We start from the raw sequence: 19,575 nt of genomic DNA on the forward strand, positions 1-19,575 counted from the left end.
AGCAAATGTAGTCTATATTTTCCCCAACAGGTATAATGTTTCTGTTTCTGCTGCTGACAGTCCTGGAGGGCTGAGCTGATCTGAGACTGTAGCTGTTAAACAGACCAGAGGAGAGAAGGCTGCTAATTATTAAGTTATGAAATAAGCAAAATTGCTGCCATTTTACTAATTCAGCCCTAATAATATCTATTTAACCTCTACAACAACTTGGCTGCAGACTGATTTATAGATCAAAAACTCAAAGGGGTTAACTCTATATAATAGTTTGATGTTAGCACCTCCGAGACCTAGAATTATAAGACTGGAATATCAAAGAAAACTCAGTAGCTGCTGGTAGGGGCCATTCAGGGGCCTCCAGACATTCAGGGGCTTCCAGACACTCAGGGGCCCCTAGAAATTGTTTAATTGTAACACACACCATAGATCTAAACCTGTAGCATTCATTTATAGAGAATGACAATGTTATTACATTTTATTCAGCTGAGAAAAATAAATAGTACATTTAGGATTTAATTAGGACGTTTACTTTGTAAAAGTTTAAAGAATCATCTTGATAGTTTGATTGTTGTGTTACCATGGCTACAATATGGTGTAATCTTTGTGTTTGAATTGGGTTTGTAAATACATCACAGCAAACAATCAGTGATTGATTTTAAACTCTGCCAATAAACCTGGTCTCCCTCTCACAGATATACCTTATCTATATCTAAACATGTTAGTGATGCTGAGATTCTTAGTAGGAAGAGGAGTTCTGTCTAAGGCCCCATATTACCTTGGGCCGGCCCTGGAGGAACAGCTGCTGTGATGCGCATCTCTGGAATCTGCCTTTAATCCCCCGGTGGCCCCTATGCCAGTCCCCCGATGCTTTGGAAACGTTTTGATTCATTTAATTGTGGCATGTTTGGCTTTATGCTGCGGTTCTAATTATTGCTACAATATTTTCTCTGACGTTTATTTTGTGAACTCTAAATGCTCTGGGCCGAATTTTCCTTTAACACTTGAGGTTTTGCAATAACTTCTATTTACAGCCGCTCACTTCCAGCCCAGGTCCCGTCAGCAGCGGCTTTAACCCGCCTGGTAGTCCCGTTAAGGAGAAGCAGAGCGAACATTCAGCAGGTGGTACCGGGGCTTTGATCTGCGTTGCGACTCGCGGTGACAGTTGGTACCGTGTCTTATATCAGGATGTCTGATATAAAGACAGATATTCTTTATATCTATCAGTGGACTTACTCAGACTGTCTGTAGTGAACCGGGCATTTAGCAGAATGATGAAGTTAAAGTCAGAAGTTTTCTCTGCAGCCGAAACATTTCTGTGTTTAGGGGCGAGGCGGGTTTTGTCCCGTTATTGCAAGGACGATTATAAAAATATAAATAGAAACAGTTTTTCTAATGTCAACATCAGACCTACGTTTTCATTCACAAACCAGTGTATGAAAAAATATTCTTGCCTATAATTTGATAGTTAAGAGGACACAGATCCACCCCCTCCTCACCATGGACCTGTCATAAAGTGTAGGTGGTGAGACAGACGCTGTAGACCCAGGATGCATTGAGAAATGATGGTTTTAATAATTAATATCAAGAATTACACAGTCCAATAATGTTCTGAATACCAGGCAGCACGGCTGAGCGGAAGCCAGGGCTCGACGCCGGTAGCAACCGGTTACACAAAGGATAAGACGACAGACTGGGCACACAGATGACAGAGACTACACGCCACAATGAGACGAGGACCCGACAAAGACACAGGCACACAGCTGACACTAAATACACAGGAGGTAATTACGGGGACGAGAAACACCTGGGGACCATCAAGGGGAAGACAGGACAACATGGAAACTCAGAAACACCGAAACTCGAAATAAATACACAGGAAAAACACGGAACATGACAGGACCCGGAGTCTGAACAACATGGAGGCAGAGAAACTTATTAGACTGAGGGCAGCCAGAATAGTTTATTTTTACTAAATTATTATATTTAGCTAAATATTATTGCTGAGGGGCACAAACAGGCCTTCTGACATACAGATTAAAAATAAAAATAATAAAAACAAAATAAAAAAAATTAAAAAACTCATAAAGGGCACTAGCCCTTTATCAAGGATAAAAAGGGCAGGGGCTCAAGCCCTGCTGGAATGATGACGTCTTGTCTTCAAACCTTGAGGCACCCGTGTTGTATGCTGGGTTTTGTGGTGGATATGCAGTTCACTATTCCCTCAGCTTTGTCTTTTGAGATTGAGATGGCCCCACAGAATAAAGTTATGAGTGTTGGAATGAGCTTGTTTTGTTGTCCCAGGATCAGTTCCTCCACCACATTGAAACCAAGTAGGGGTCTTTCAATGGGCAGACTGCTCACCAGAAAAGGCACACTGATCAGCAGATTGGGGTCTTCATTTCCAGGTAGACTTACAGTTATGGCAACCTATCCATCAAATGGAATCAGGTCCCCATTGACAGCATATACTTGTAATTCACTTTCATCTTCATTGTTCAGTAGTTCAGAGAGAGGTCGTATGTCAATATTTGGCAAATGTTTGTTTTTCCAGGTGTGCTCAATCATACTGACTTGGGCCCCTGTGTCTAGTAATGCATTAACAGCAAGTCCATTAGGATAGGATCAGATCTTTCCTCCAAATCAGCCTCGCAACCTGTTCATTTTTCTTGATTAGTGAGTCCTGTGACAAATCAGTACTATTTTCTTTTTTATGAGATGGTCTCTTTGTCACCCCAGCTGTGGAGACAGAGGTATCTTGTTGACTTGATGTTGTCTTTGGTTGGGGTTGGACCCTGGTCACTGGTTGCCCCTCTCCAGTGGCTGGCTGCAGATTTCCTGCTGCAGCAGCCTTTTGAGGCAGCCAACAGCTCTGTGACCCTCCACACCACAAAAGAAGCAATGATTAGAATTTGATAAGCCATTTTCAACACAGGTGGGACAGCTGTTTGAACTCTGTCTCCTCGCCTGACCCATGCTCCTGTTAACACTGACAGGCTTGCTCAAACTGTTGTGCTCTTACACCTTGTTTCATAGAATCCACCATGTGAGAATCCACCTCAATACTTGAGGTTAGCTGGTTGATGATGTCAGTGTCAACAACTGACTTGCTCCTCTGGTGTGTTGTATGTTGTTCTAGTGGTGTGTCAGTGTCAAACTGTGATTCTGACGGGCCACAGGTCCTAATCTTTGTCGTCTCTCATTTTCCTCACTTGTTTTCCTCATTACATGCCTTAGGATCGTCTCATCTTTGACGTCAGGTTCAGCCAAGTGGGATTTCAGCTCCCTTCCAATGTCATTATGTTTATGCCCAAGCCCTGATAAACAGTGTGTAAGAATACATCTTGAACTGTTGCCTTACTGTACTTAGTACTGTCAGAGAGGTTAGAAGTGAACATTATTCACTGTTTTAGTCCAATTACTCTGTAAAGAAACTGTTATGGAGTCTCATTGTCATGCAGTTTGGTGCAGATTAACTCTTGAAACAGTTCAGTGCTATTTTTCTCCCTCAGATGAGATTGTAGAAATCCCTTCAGCTCTGTAACTATCATATCATCTTTGTTTATCAACATGTCTTTGAAGCTACCTGGTTTAATTATCTTGAGCATAGCCTGGACAATGTCAGAGTCAGCAAAGTTATCAATTTGTCAACACACTGTAGGATATGTCAGATGAATGATCACCAGTCTGGCCACGTTCAATCTTAAATTCTCTCCGGGGGAGAAATGAAAGTTCTCTGTTGGGGACAAACTGTTCGTATTGCTTGTTGTGGTTGCGATTTGGCCCTCTTTCCCCTTTAAAGTCTTGGGATGCCCCAACTCTGGTAGCTGCAAGCTGTGGTGAAGCTGGTTTTGCAACCAAAGGTCAACACACTGCATCCGTTTTTTTGCCCAGATCTGTGTAACTTAACAGAATTCTTTGCAGACCATCACTTGGCGGGGGTGCTGTTGAATTAACTGTAGCTGTATTAGTGTTGTCATATGCAGTGACATCAATGTTTGTTTGCGCTACATATATTTTGTCTGAGTAATGTATGGTAGAAGGTGGACCCAAGTCACTAATACCACCCTGTATTGTGTTAGAGGATTTAGTAAAAGCTGTTGCATTATATGGTTCAACAATGGGATTAACATCAACATCAGAAACCTTTTCTGCCAACATTACTTTACATACTTAGACCACTTTGTCAATAGTGTCCTTTAAGACCAATAATTCAACCATCCCTCTGTCCTCTGACTCAAGGAGAGGTTTGTTGTACATGAATGCATTAATGTATTCCAGGCAGCCCTCAGGATCATCATCTTCTAGCACAGACAGATCTTTGTCCAGCACAGGACCAACATGTTTGGCAATCTGAAATACTTCACTTGCAGTCAGTTTGAGAAGACTCTTCCTAATGTCCCACTCAAGGCCTTTTCTTCCAATGTCCAACATAGTTCCTCTCTTCCCTTCTCACACTCAATCTCAAAGTCCAACCACCGATCCCTGTCAACTCAGTCTCTCGCACTCCAAGTTGCAGCAGAAACCGCTCGCTCCTGGTTCCATCTATATCTGGATCAGCTCCCGACCAGTGGGTGGTGCTGATCTCGGACGAGCCCCCAAGAATCTGTTACACATACCAGGACTGGTGTCACTGTAACAGACTCTGATTTTTCCTGCAAACAGGATAGAATAGGTTGAAGTAACGAGGCAGAAACAACTCCGTACTTCTCAAATCCTCCTGGAATCTGTTCTGAAGCTGGTTGTCAATTATACAGACTCTGGAGCGAATACGAGAGCACACTGCCTCCTACTGGTAGCTTTTTGCTACTGCAATAAAGTTAATTACAATAGATGCCAAATCTTGAAATTAGAAATATACATAAAAAAACATATCAATTAATTCAATATCAAAATAGAAAAAGATAATAATAATAATAATAGTAATAGTAATATAACAGAAACCATTACTTTTTGTAATGGTTTCTTGTGCGCTTGCCACATACCACTAAACAATATTCCCTTCAGTTCAACCTTATAAGTAGTGACACATAGTTGATCATACAATAACTTGCAATTAAGTTTTGGCAAAGCTCAATGTAATTTTCACAGGTGGCAGAGAGTTGTTGTCAACAGCTGCTGAAAGTAATTAAAAAAGTTACTTTTAATGTAACTTATTTACTTTCCAAATCAAGTAATCAGTATTCTAACTAGTTACTTTTTCAGGGAATAATCAGTAATCCGATTAAAGTTACTTTTTCAAAGTAACTATGCCGTCACTGTTTCCCAGACCATAATTCATAGTACTACCAAGTCATCCAATTCCTGAAACAGTGAATAAACTCCAAACATTCCTTGGCAATATGAATATTGCAAGTATTCTGGGGCCTTTCAAAAATAGCAAGAGGATCTCGGGTCCCCACCACTCTGGTTATTTTTGGCCCAGTTTCCACATGCCTGTTGTCAGGTGTCACTTTCATCCACACTTTTGTATCCAGAGTATAAAGCATAGTCCTTGGGACAGAGGGCAGGGTGGGACCAGCTTCAGAGCACTAATACAGAAAATCCTGACCCAGCCTTGCAGTGCAAATGGGCTGATAGAGAATGGACTTGTGGGTCTTTTTAACCAATTTTCCTCAAGGATTTAGAAGAGGCAGAATTGATGGCAAGTCTAGTTATATTGAAGGTCTACACTGTAGAAATTGAGAACACATTAGACCTCCTTTCCTTTTAAGAGGGGAGGACATTTTTTTGTAAAGGATCTTGGTTAATCACTGGAAACACATGGTTGCATTATCTGCTGCTATAAATTTATCCAGCACTTAAAATTTGGTGTTCTTGCAGTTTTACAAAATATGTTATTGCCTTTGGTTTGCTTAATATCACTCATCCTTTTACTTAGACTGAATATTGTAAAACGCTTTATAAATACTGACATTAGGACTTTCTTGAACTTAATTGTAATGTATAACTGCTTTTTTCCATATCTATTCAGGACTTCTTCTTTCCGCTGGAATACTGGTACAAAGGAGCGGATGCTCATCAAGGTGACAGACAGGGAGCCCAGCTTTTTGGCTCATCAAGGAAATGGCTACTCACTCTGTGAATCCCCAACCCCTGGAGGAGGCAACACCTTGCGAAACCGCCATTCATCTGGCGGAAACCCCCCCTCAGAACCAAATGGTTCACCTGTTCTCTACTCTGACCGTCGTCAGTCTCCATATCTGAAGCGGGCTGAGCTAGGCAGCAGTGGAACCCACCGCCGTCCCTCCACCGAGTCCCAGCCTCCATCACCCCGCTACGCCTTTGAGCCCCCCCTGTATGAGGAACCTCCATCTGATTTTAAGCCACCACCCATCTATGAAGAGCCACCTATTGACATGAACCTCTCAGACTCATCTTCCCTTTATGGTACAAACAAATCACCATCCCGGAAGTCTCCAGCTCCCTTCTACTCCCCCAAGCAGAGCCAGTCATCCTATGGTCAACTGGTTCTGACTAGGCAAAAATGTCCAGAAAAAGCTCAGAGCCTGGAGTACAGTCCTGTAGGAAAGGAATACGTCAAGCAGCTGGTGTACGTGGAACAGTCATGTTCCAGTCCACGCTTCAAGACTGCTGACCGTCTACAGCGTTATGGTACTAATGGAGGCTTTGGTGGATCATTTGGAGGGTCCTATACTCTGCAGCATAGCCAGTCTCTGATTAGAGATCCCCGCCAACTTTTGGACTTTCGTGGAGAGGGAGGAGAAGGATCTCAAAGGTTTATTTTTGAAGACTCTATTTCCTGGACATCTAGTCAGACTCACTCACTGTCCTCCTCCTCTACAGCTGGGCCAGGTGGTTTCTCCCCCAGTGGCAATCGTAAACGCAAGAGTCGCAAGCCATCCCTCCCCCAGGAGCTGGGATGCTGCGGGAAAGAGGAACTCCCAGGCACAGGATCAGAGGTCATGCTGGCCCAGGCCAGGCTAGCATGGGAAGCCCAGCAGGTCATGAAACAGAGGAGCAGTTGGGACTCTGGTCAGGGAGGAGGAGTAACCCAATGCAGCAGCTCCAAAGACGGTTATGAAAGCGATGGGGCAGTGCCTCTGCCACTACCAGGACCTGTGGTAAGGGCGTTCAGTGAGGATGAGGCACTAGCCCAGGGTGATGGCCACCACTGGAAACGCAGTACCTTTGACCGTTTGGGGTTCCCTCAGGCACTGCTGGAGAAGAGCCTCTCTGTCCAGACCAACCTGGCTTCCCCTGAGCCATACCTGCACCCTTCCCAGGTACAGCAGCTTTCACTGCTAAGAGAATGGAGAAATACTACCGTTAATTTTGTTGTTTGAATCTTATTTTTGTGGTAGTTCAAAAACTTTGGGACACTTGTAACATTCTGAGGAACCTCCATGTTTTTTATTTGGTGGAACATTGTTGATTTTAAAAGACTTGCAATGGAAACAAACAAGTAATAAATTAAAGCTAAAGACTCTTGGTCAACTACAACTCCGAAGTAGGAAGACATAAGTTATTATTAGTTCAGAGGAAGTATTTTAGAGTCTTTTTCCTCTTTGAAAGCATGTTTATCTTCATGATCTTCAAGCCATATTAGTAGAGGAAAACCTTGTGGTCTCTTTCACAAACTGGTCTCTGTTGAAAGTTATAAAAACACTAGCAATAATTTCATTTCAGTTCAAGCTTTTTGACTTTAAAGTTGATATTTATTTATGATGAGGACCCAAGATAAGTTATCAGTTATTGCTTTTAATGACACAAGTTTTATACACTTCTCAAATTTTAGAGAGCAAAGGTTACCACCAATGCTCACAGTTGGTGCAGAAACTGGATGAATTCATCACATCTCATATTTGTCTTTATTCACTGTTATTTTTTGTGTTGTGTGTGCTTTGAGTTCAGGTTAAGGGTACTGTTTGTTTCCACTTCAGAAATCTTTCCACTAAGTGGATAGATTTTGGGAAAGTTTCTGTCCCCCTTGTGTTTTGTCACAGAAACCAGGGCCAGGTCAGAAAAAGCGGGTTGAAATCTCCCCAGAAAACAGTCCAGGAAGGGAGTTAGAACTCTTTTGATGGATTGTGGAGTTAAAGATTCATAATGCCGAACATTTCTCACTGGTCTCACAGTAAATATCACTATTTTACAGAGTTTTGATAAAATGAGCCAACTTTTGTGGAAATATTTAATTAAAAAAGGAGCTAACTTCCAATTTCATTGCCTTCTTACCTCTGCAGAGAGAAACAAATGCTGCCAACATGGCTTTTGTAAAAATAAGTGGTAAATTAATAAATATTTTTATTGTTTCTATTTTGTGATCCAGATTACAGTGTTCGTATCTGTCCAGGATTGCTGATTGTTTACCGTTTATAATTCTGTAGGGATATTGAAGTTATTGCATCTGCTCCTTTAATTTCCTATCACTTTTTGTTGAACATTACTAAAAACAATGGGTGTCTTCCGTTTTGCATTAGAATATGTGTATTTACATTAAAGTTGTCTTTGTCTAATAAACAAACCTTCTGCCACATCTCTTATTTTGTTGCAGCAGCTCTGTATTAAGGGGTCGATGCTTTATGTCTTTGTCTTTTGTTCCCAACAGTCGGAGGATCTTGGAGCCTGTGCCCAGTTTGAAGCCAGTCGAAATGCCAGGAATATGATGCCAAGTGCAAGTTGTGGCATATTCACAGAATTTAGCTTGAGAAAGCCCTCCTCAGAGACTGACATTGAAAACTGGGCATCCAAACATTTCAACAAACATACACAGGTACTTCATAAAAGAAACCAAACTCCTGAATTTGTGTTCTGGTAGTAATCCTAACATTTTGCTTGTCAGTCTTCTTGGCCCACTGTATGTTTTTTCTTTAGAGTTCAGATATCTGCATGTGTTGTGGACAGGTTATCGGAAAACAATCATATCAATGATTACATATACATGGCAATATGTCTATGTAATACAAACTAGACCAGTTTACAGCACATATTTTATGTGGATAGAGTGCAACCAATTCAAACTTTATTGTTCTTATACCCAAATGAAAAATAGCATTGTGCTATACAGATGGTAAGGTGTCTGATAAATACACGGGGCCAAAATGGAAGTCAGATAGTGATGCATGTTTGCATGTAAGTGAGCTACACCACATGCCTATGAGATGTAATGGCCTCTACTGATAAACTATTTGACTGACGTCCATTGTCAGTCCATTGTTATTATTGACTTTTTACTGTAACATGCTGTGTGATAGAATAGACTGATTCATGTCTGTTCACTGTCTTCCTACTGTAGGGTTTGTTTCGGAGAAAGGTTTCCATTGCCAACATGCTAGCTTGGAGCAGTGAGCCCATAAAGAAGCCAATGATTGTGACTACAGACCGAGGCGTAAAGAAGGAGGCTGTGGACATCTTTAAGCTCATACAGACCTTCATGGGAGACCGTCGCTCCAAAGCGGACCCTCTTTCACTGGCTCTGGAGGTCTGTATTCAGTTTACATCTCTGGTCTGTCAGGAGTTTAGAGAGCTGAGGCACGAAAGTCAGCTGTTTCTATCCCTACTGGTTTCTTCCTATTCCTACTTCAATTTCACCTTTGAGGGGGCTTTAGTTTTCCATGATGTATTTGGCATGATATAAAACACCCTGTTGTAGTTTTGGAAAAGGCTTCAAATGTAAATAACATAGGTATACAAATCCACAATGTTTGAATCATACATTGCTAAAAATCGACTAAAATGACTCGAACATTTGAGGGCAAGCACAGTAAACCTCGAACTTGATAAGCTCTGATCTGGTAGTAAAATCTGCACTGTACGTACAGTTAGTGCCAGTGATGGCATAGTTACCTTGAAAAAGTAACTTTAATCGGACTACTGATTACTCCTTAAAAAAGTAATTTAATTACTTTACTGATTACTTGATTTGGAAAGTAACTAAGTTAGATTGAGCCCAAGCTGGTTTTCTCACCAGGTGCTCAAACAAACAGATACTCAACAAAATTGTTATGAAAATAAGTCTTTCTTGACTGCATTAAACATAAATACATATTTTTATCAAAAAATAAAAGTACTTCTTGAGTTCAGTATCATAAACAATTAATTGCTTGATATAAAAAAATGGTATCTTTCTTGACTTCATTAAACTTATACTTTTATCGTTTTTTACAACAAAAGTATTTCACTTTGTTAAACATAAATGTTTTTCTGCATACTCCTCTGTGAGGCACCTTGGCATTTACAGTAGTGGGGATTTGGTTTACTTTGGCAAGAAATGAAAGTGAGAAAACCATGTTGAAGGGCAGCATTCCTTCTACTACATAATGTCTGACTGACTTTTTAAACTCTAAATCACTTACTGGTTTTGCACCGAGGTTTAGTTTTTGTATTTGGGTGGTGGGGGCCCTCATGTCCAAGACTGGCCCAAAGCAATGCAAACTAAGCGGGTGCTTAGGGCCCCGTGGCCACCAGCGTGGCCCCTGATTTCTGATTTCAGGGGCCACGCTGAACTGATTTCTTTTTTTTTTTTTACTAATGATTTCTATGTGATTATATTAAAAAAAACAGACAAATTCATTGTATATTTGATAATGTAAAAAATATTGTTTATATGGGCAAAAAAAAAAAAAAATTACTCTTGGGGGCACCCTAATAGGTCACGCTTCACCGGTAATATGAGTTGCAATATGCAGTGTTCATCCAAACCTCCAAAGCACCGGTTTAATATAAGTTTGCAAATTAATGTAGTTAAACAGGACTTGTTGTTCAGGGAGAGTGAAAAGAAAGAGGAAGAAGAGGAAAAAAGCCAGGATATACACTGCCTGGCCAAAAAAAAAGTCGCCACCTAAAAATGGTCACACACTCTAATATTTTGTTGGACCGCCTTTAGCTTTGATTACAGCCCGCATTCGCTGTGGCATTGTTTCAATAAGCTTCTGCAGTGTCACAAGATTTATTTCCATCCAGTGTTGCATTAATCTTTCACCAAGATCTTGTATTGATGATGGGAGAGTCTGACCACTGCGCAAAGCCTTCTCCAGCACATCCCAAAGATTCTCAATGGGGTTAAGGTCTGGACTCTGTGGTGGCCAATCCATGTGTGAAAAAGATGTCTCATGCTCCCTGAACCACTCTTTCACAATGTGAGCCCCATGAATCCTGGCATTGTCATCTTGGAATATGCCCGTTCCATTTGGGAAGACAAAATCCATTGATGGAATAACCTGGTCATTCAGTATATTCAGGTAGTCAGCTGACCTCATTCTTTGGGCACACAATGTTGCTGAACCTAGACCTGACCAACTGCAGCAACCCCAGATCATAGCACTGCCCACACAGGCTTGTACAGTAGACACTAGGCATGATGGATGCATCACTTCACCTGCCTCTCTTCTTACCCTGATGCGCCCATCCCTCTGGAACAGGGTAAATCTGGACTCATCAGACCACATGACCCTCTTCCATTCCTCCAGAGTCCAATCTTTATGCTCCCTAGCAAACTGAAGCCTTTTTTTCTGGTTAGCCTTACTGATTAGAGGTTTTCTTACGGCTACACAGCTGTTCAATCCCAACCCCTTGAGTTCCCTTCGCATTGTGCGTGTGGAAATGCTTTTGCGTTCACAATTAAACATACTCCTGAGTTCTGCTGTTGTTTTTCTTCGATTTGACCAAACGTTTAAGTAATCGCCGATCACGATCATTCAGGATTTTTTTCTGACCACATTTCTTCCTGGAAGACGATGGTTCCCCACCATCCTTCCAGTTTTTAATGATGCGTTGGACAGTTCTTAACCCAATTCTAGTAGTTTCTGCAATCTCCTTAGATGTTTTCTCTGCTTGATGCATGCCAATGATTTGACCCTTCTTAAACAGACTAACGTCTTTTCCACGACCACTTTTGCCATGGTTGTTTAAGAAATGAGGAGTTACTCATTGCATCAGCTGGGGTTAAATAACTTGTTGCCAGCTGAAAGATAATCGCCTATGCAGTACTTATCCAATAGGAGGCTTGTACCTATCTGCTTAGTTAAATCCAGGTGGCGACTTTTTTTTTGGCCAGGCAGTAGCCTGGCCAAACACAGGCAGTTTGCATGTGTTTTGGTAATGTAATGCTTTCAGAAAGGTTTGTGGAGCTGCTAACAGAAAATTAGGTAACTGATAGTGACCTTGAATGGTTCGGTTTAATAGCCAAACATTTATGCTAGCACTTTTGTATTTGTATGAAGCTGAGTTTAACTTTAAACAAGTTGATTCTTGTGGTTGGCCCTATTTATTTCTCAGGTTTTTTAGGCTTCATAATGTTTGATACCAATAATTAAAACCTCTCAATGTTTGACATTGCCTAGCAAAATAGTTTTACATCAGGCTACACACTGTAAAACATTTGAGCCGCATTTAGTTGTCTACTATTTTCCACTGTTTAAGTCAAATAAATTTAGCGAGTTTTAGATTTTGAACCTAAATGTGAGAGTTTAGTGTCCTGTTCATATTAAATGTTTTTGAGCAGAATTGATTGTGATGATTAATAAAATTTATTATTAGATCAGAAATTTCGTTCATGCAATTTGAAACAAAAATTTTAATTATTCTAAAGTAAAATAAGTAGTTATTTTAACTTGACTCCTCCTTGGGCTGCCACCTTATCGTGGTGGAGGGGTTTGAGTGTCCCAATGATCCTAGGAGCTATGCTGTCTGGGGCTTCATGCCCCTGGTAGGGTCACCCAAGGCAGACAGGTCCTAGGTGAGGGACCAGACAAAGCGCAGCTCGAAGACCCCAATGATGAAGGAAAACCTTGGACTTGGTGGTCCCTTGCCCGGACGTGGGTCACCTGGGCCCCACTCTGGAGCCAGGCCTGGAGGGGGGGCACGATGGCGAGCGCCTGGTGGCCGGGCTTTTACCCATGGAGCCCGGCCGGGCTCAGCCCGAAGAGGAAACATGGGCCCCCTCTCCCATGGGCCCACCACCCGTGGGAGGGGCCAAAGGGGTCGGGTGCACTGTGTGATGGGTGGCGGCCAAGGGAGGGGACCCTGGCGGTCCGATCCTCGGTTGCAGAAGCTGGCTCTTGGGACATAGAATGTCACCTCTCTGGTGGGGAAGGAGCCAGAGCTAGTGCGCCAGGTCGAGAGGTTCCGGCTAGAAATAGTCGGTCTCACCTCGACGCATGGCTCTGGTTCTGGAACCAGTCTCCTTGAGAGGGGCTGGACATACTTCCACTCTGGAGTTGCCCAAGGTGAGAGACGTCGGGCAGGAGTGGGCATACTTGTTGCTCCCCATCTCGGCGCCTGTACGTTGGGGTTTACTCTGGTGAACGAGAGGGTAGCCTCCCTCCGCCTACGGGTGGGGGGACGGGTTCTGACTGTCGTTTGTGCTTATGGGCCGAATGACAGTTCAGATTACCCACCCTTTTTGGAGTCCTTAGAGGGGGTACTGGAGAGTGCTCCTCCTGGGGACTCCCTTGTTCTGCTGGGGGACTTCAACGCTCACGTGGGCAATGACAGTGAGACCTGGAGGGGCGTGGTCGGGAGGAACGGCCCGCCCGACCTGAACTCGAGCGGTGTTCTGTTGCTGGACTTCTGTGCTCGTCATGGATTGTCCATAACGAACACCATGTTCAAGCATAAGGGTGTCCATATGTGCACTTGGCAGCAGGACACCAGGATCACCGCAGTTCGATGATCGACTTTGTCATCATTTCATCGGATCTGCGGCCGTATGTCTTGGACACTCGGGTGAAGAGAGGTGCGGAGCTGTCCACTGACCACTACCTGGTGGTGAGTTGGCTGTGGTGGTGGGGGAGAAAGCCGGTCAGACCTGGCAGGCCCAAACGTGTTGTGAGGGTCTGCTGGGAACGTCTGGCGGAATCCCCTGTGAGACGGAGCTTTAACTCCCATCTCCGGCAAAACTTCGAACACGTCCTGGGGGAGGTGGGGGACATGGAGTCTGAGTGGACCATGTTCCGTGCCTCCATTGTCAAAGCGGCCGATCGGAGCTGTGGCCGCAAGGTTGTCGGTGCCTGTCGCGGTGGCAACCCTCGAACCCGTTGGTGGACACCTTTGGTGAGGGATGCCGTCAGGCTGAAGAAGGAGTCCTATCGGGCCTTTTTGGCCTGTGGGGCTCCGGAAGCAGCTGATGGGTACCTGCGGGCGAAGCGGCATGCGGCTCGAGTGGTTGCTGAGGCAAAAACTCGGGCGTGGGAGGAGTTTGGAGAGGCCATGGAGAAAGACTTCCGTACGGCTTCGAGGCGATTCTGGTCCACCATCCGGCGTCTCGGGGGGGGAAGCGGTGCAGCACCAACACTGTTTATAGTGGGGATGGTGTGCTGGTGACCTCTACTCGGGATGTTGTCGGCCGGTTGGCAGAGTACTTCGAAGACCTCCTCAATCCCGCCAACATGCCTTCCATTGAGGAAGCGGAGCCTGGGGACTCTGGGTTGGGCTCTCCAATCTCTGGGGATGAGGTCGCCAAGGTGGTTAAAAAGCTCCTCGGTGGCAAGGCCCCGGGGGTGGATGAGCCCGGAGTTCCTTAAGGCTCTGGATGTTGTAGGGTTGTGTTGGTTGATGCGACTCTGCAATATCGCATGGACATCGGGGGCAGTTCCCCTGGATTGGCAGACTGGGGTGGTGGTCCCCTGTTCAAAAAGGGGGACCGGAGGGTGTGCTCCAATTATAGAGGGGTCACACTCTTAAGCCTCCCTGGCAAGGTCTATTCGGGGGTCCTGGAGAGGAGGGTCCGTCGGATAGTCGAACCTCGGATTCAGGAAGAGCAGTGTGGTTTTCGTCCTGGTCGTGGAACACTGGACCAGCTCTACACCCTCGGCAGGGTCCTGGAGGGTGCATGGGAGTTCGCCCAACCAGTCTACATGTGTTTTGTGGACTTGGAGAAGGCGTTCGACCGTGTCCCTCGGGGAGCCCTGTGGGGGGTTCTCCGGGAGTATGGGGTACCGGGCCCTTTGATACGGGCTGTCAGGTCCCTGTATGACCAGTGTCAGAGTCTGGTTCGCATTGCCGGCAGTAAGTCGGGCTCGTTTCCGGTGAGAGTTGGACTCCGCCAGGGCTGCCCTTTGTCACCGATTCTGTTCATCACTTTCATGGACAGAATTTCTAGGCACAGCCAAGGTGTTGAGGGGATCCGATTTGGTGGCCTTAGGATCTCATCTCTGCTTTATGCAGACGATGTGGTCCTTTTGGCTTCATCAGGTCGTGATCTGCAGCTCTAGCTGGAGCGGTTCGCAGCCGAGTGTGAAGCAGCCGGGATGGGGATCAGTGCCTCCAAATCCGAGGCCATGGTCTTGAGCCGGAAAAGGGTAGAGTGCCTTTTCCGGGTCAGGGGGGGTGTCCTGCCCCAAGTGGAGGAGTTCAAGTATCTCGGGATCTTGTTCACGAATGGGGGAAGAAGGGAGCGGGAGGTAGACAGGCGGATTGGCGCAGCGTCTGCCATTAAGCAGGCGTTGTACCGGTCCGTCGTGGTCAAGTGAGAGCTGAGCCAAAAAGCGAAGCTCTCGATTTACCGGTCGATCTACGTTCCCACCCTCATCTATGGTCATGAGCTTTGGGTCGTGACCGAAAGAACGAGATCGCGGATACAAGAGGCCGAAATGGGTTTTCTCCGTAGGGTGGCTGGGCTCTCCCTTAGAGATAGGGTGAGAAGCTCAGTCATCCGGGAGGGACTCAGAGTAGAGCGGCTGCTCCTTCACATCGAGAGGAGCCAGTTGAGGTGGCTCGGGCATCTGGTCAGGATGCCTCCTGGACGCCTCCCTGGTGAGGTGTTCCGGGCACGTCCCACCGGAAGGAGGCCCCGGGGAAGACCCAGGACATGCTGGAGGGACTATGTCTCTCGGCTGGCCTGGGAACGCCTCGGGATTCCCCTGGAAGAGCTGGGAGAAGTGGCCGGGGAGAGGGAAGTCTGGGCCTCCCTTCTGAAGCTGCTACCCCCGCAACCCGACTCCGGATAAGCGGAAGAAGATGGATGGATGGATGGATGGATGGATTTTAACTTGATATTGTGAGTGGAAATATTAGATACATGTGTGTCCTTTAACTAGGTGGGGGTAGTTTTTTCCTTGCATATTGTGAAAGTATTATTTGGTTTAAACTGCAGAAATAAGTTAGAATTTACAATTCAAGATTAATAAACTTACAAAAGAATGTTTACACAACTTCTTGTTAAAGAATGTTGTTAAAATCAACTTCATGAACTTTAATTTCTGAGTTAAAACAAGTACAATTTTCTTGTTGACTTAAATGACATTTTCAAGGCAGCAGGTGGACTTTCATTTTCAAGTTAAACCACCTTCTAATGTTTTACAGTGTATGGCTACTCCATTAATATATCAGTGAGCTACTCCAAGTTGTAGTTGGCGATATGATGTTTGTGGCTAAAACAAAGATTATTTATATATTAACCTATAAGTTGATATAAAACTGCAGGAGAACTGCAAAAATTATTTGATGGCACAAAATTAGCCCACATCCACATTCTCAGACAAGAAAGACTCACCTGGTATCAATTAAATGTTTAGCTATTGGGATTGAGAAATTAATTTAATCCAAGTATATCATAGATATGTGTGTATGTATTCCATCTTACGTCAAATGCATGCTAGTTTTTTGGGGGGTTTTTTGGGCGGGGGGTGCTGTGTTTATTACCACTAGATGATATATGCATATATAATATAAACAACACTGTCAGAGATGCAATGAGAGTAGGTGTGTGAATAATCTAATCGTCTTACTGTTGATTGCAGCAATTCACATATTAGCAACACAGAGGGCCTCAAAACCAAAATTTTCTTAGGACCCCATGGAGGCTTGGGCCGGCCCTGCTCCTGTTACAGCTCTCGTCTTTGAATCACCTGGTGGCGCTTGCTCTTTCAGTTTGATTGTCGTGTGCTGAAACTCTAGTTTCTTCAGAATTGATGTACTATTTTTGAAGCGAGACAACTTTCTTGCCAGTTCAGAGGATACATTGAACCTTCGTATTGTCATCTTTTGCAGATATAACCTCAAAATAGTTCCTGTTTTTCCAGCAACAAAATGCATCTTTCTCTCCTCCCTCCAACGTTTGCGTTTCTGTCAAGACGTGCTATCACTGCTGCTGATAACGTGATTGAATTGTTGCATAGAAACGGAGGTCACTCTCCAAGATGCATAGAGGAAATAAGATTAAATTAATTGAGAAAATGAAAAAAACAGTAACACACAGTGATTTGGATGAGTAACGTTAATCTTTTTACTGGATTTGAAATAGCAATGTATTAGTTTACTCGTTACTGAAAAAAGTTATCCGATTAGAGACTTACTGACGTCACTTGTTAGTGCTCCTTAAATTGAGTTGTTTGGGAGAGAGAGTGTTAAACACAGAATAGTGGCCTAGAGAATGAGAATATGTTAAGAGCTAACTGTTTCAAACAGATATACAAACTACAGCATGTTAAAATAGACTATAGTCACTTGTTCTTTTTTTTTTAAGAACTAACTTGAAGAGCTCAGTTTCCCAGATGTCTGTTTTAGGGTACATGGCTCTCAAGCAAAACATGGAGTCTTCCTTGACTGCCGATCTTCTTTTTCATGGAAGCTACATTGTTGGACATGTATGTCACATGGACCACCAGTGTTTGCAGTTAAATAAACACATTGGACTGTCAGACATTAGCAGTGTAATTTAATATTGTCTGATTGAAAACTTAGCTTACTGGACTGATATCACACCAAACTCTTCCACAGTTGTGTCTTTGAGAAGAGTCTGTAGGTAACATTCCTGGAAGTTACACCCACAATAAGTCTTTTAGCACAACTCCTAGAAATAAGTTGAATAAAGATAAGAGCCTGTCTTTAACTAGACAGTTTCCTGGCTTTCTCTTTCAGGTGGTGGTGCGGGGGTGGAGTAACCAGGGTCTCCGTGATGAGCTCTACATCCAGTTGTGCCGTCAAACTACAGAGAACTTCCGGTATGACAGCCTGGAGCGTGGCTGGGAGTTGATGGCCATCTGCCTAGCTTTCTTTCCTCCCACCCCCCGTTTCCACACCTACCTGGAGGGTTATATCTACAGGCACATGGACCCACTTAATGACACTAAAGGTACATGAGTGGGTATAGACATTAAGCACCACATTTCATGCATCCTCTCAGTGTACTTACATTTTTACTTGCTCATTTTTGTCATTTTGCTCATTTCTCCAGCCTCCGATTTAAATTGTTCCATGTTTAATTGTTATGACTGGTCAGAAGATGTCTTCACTTTGTTTCATTTATTTTTTTATTTCAAACAGGTTTCTTAATCAAAAGAAAACAAGTTATCAGTAAGACAAGAGAAAACATGTGCATACATCACTAAGAATAAAATAATTAGCTTGCATTTTCTATTGAAGTTGTCATGTTGGAGGTTAGATGCCTGACCCACATACAGAAACACACCAGGGAAACTTGGAAATCAGATAAAGGTGATTTATTATACAAGTGATAGAAATGACAGAAAGAGGGGTTTTTGACTACTGGTCAGGGAACCAGGCTTCCCGGGACACTAGGGAGAGACGAAAGCAGAGGTGACATATGTGCAGCGTAGTGGGAATCTGATGACAGACTGGGTAGCTTACTGGATTGATGAAGAATCCACCAGGGGGGAAAAACTGTGGTGACTCGGGTTAGGTTGGTCCTGGAGAGGGAGCTGAGAGCTGACAGAAGGTTTTGGGTTGCGTTGGAGGGTGGACAGGTAGACTCACAGGCAGTGGATGAAGAGGAGCAGTTCATTGCCAGCAATGGATGAAGAAAACCAGAAGATCCTTCAGTGAGAGTTTGCTTGAGGAGGTTGGGTTCTTGGGCAACACGAAGGGAATGGTCCAAGGCACCACAGGGGAATTTCTAGAAACAGAACAAAGAAAGTCCTTAGCTAGAGATTTGCTAGGTGATCTCAGAGACGAGCTCAGAGTGGCTCAAGGTACCCAGATAAGTTAACACTCAGGCGCTGAAGTGCTGGCAGATTGCTCCTCCTATACTCAACACTGATGGCAGCAAACAAGTTACAGGTGTGTGAAGGTGCAGGAGTCAGGCCCGCCTTCCAGGTACATGTGGTATCCAGGCTCTATCTGGTGGACAACTAAAAGAAAGCAGCAGACAACAGTCCCCAAAACCCCAGTTCCCAACAGAAATGGAGTAGGAAGAAGTGAACACTTATTTAATACTACCTCTTCTCTCAATTTAATGAAATATATTACTTACCGACTCAGTAATTACAGAAATTTGTCATTAAAACCCTGTTATGGTATTCATAATGATAGTAATAATTGTAAATAACAACTGGACATACAGCATCAGAATATTACAAACTCTTTGCCGATATACACCCTATAAATTCTTCATAATTTGTGTTATATAACAAAGACTAAAATCCAGAAAAACAATGATGATAGTGATAGTAAAATAATAATAATCTGCTAATAAGGGTAATAGTAACCCAGAAGAATAGCTAAGAGGCAACACTTGATATTCATGCATTTCAAGCTATGAACCTAATCTGTTGAAGTTGACTTTGTAGAAAGTCACACTGACAAACACTTCTAGTTAACTTCTAGTTGAATCCATCTGTTAAAGCAGTCAGCTTTCAGTAGTGTTGCTGGGCTCCCAAG

General features: G+C 43.7%; 2 protein-coding genes across 2 annotated transcripts in view; both read left to right on the forward strand.

The window, feature by feature from the left end:
• Positions 1-19,575, forward strand: part of LOC116726052 (uncharacterized) — a 591,833-nt gene that overhangs the window by 198,194 nt on the left and 374,064 nt on the right. The window lies entirely within an intron of this gene.
• Positions 1-19,575, forward strand: part of LOC116725903 (rho GTPase-activating protein 39-like) — a 103,627-nt gene that overhangs the window by 74,732 nt on the left and 9,320 nt on the right. The window contains exons 3-6 of the mRNA XM_032572308.1: positions 5,969-7,241; positions 8,567-8,731; positions 9,254-9,439; positions 17,818-18,031. Of these exons, the coding sequence (XP_032428199.1) occupies positions 5,969-7,241; positions 8,567-8,731; positions 9,254-9,439; positions 17,818-18,031 (1,838 nt within the window). The remainder of the gene's footprint in view (positions 1-5,968; positions 7,242-8,566; positions 8,732-9,253; positions 9,440-17,817; positions 18,032-19,575) is intronic.

The sequence above is a fragment of the Xiphophorus hellerii genome, chromosome 9, assembly GCF_003331165.1.
Source record: "Xiphophorus hellerii strain 12219 chromosome 9, Xiphophorus_hellerii-4.1, whole genome shotgun sequence".
Classification (NCBI taxonomy): Eukaryota; Metazoa; Chordata; class Actinopteri; order Cyprinodontiformes; family Poeciliidae; genus Xiphophorus; species Xiphophorus hellerii.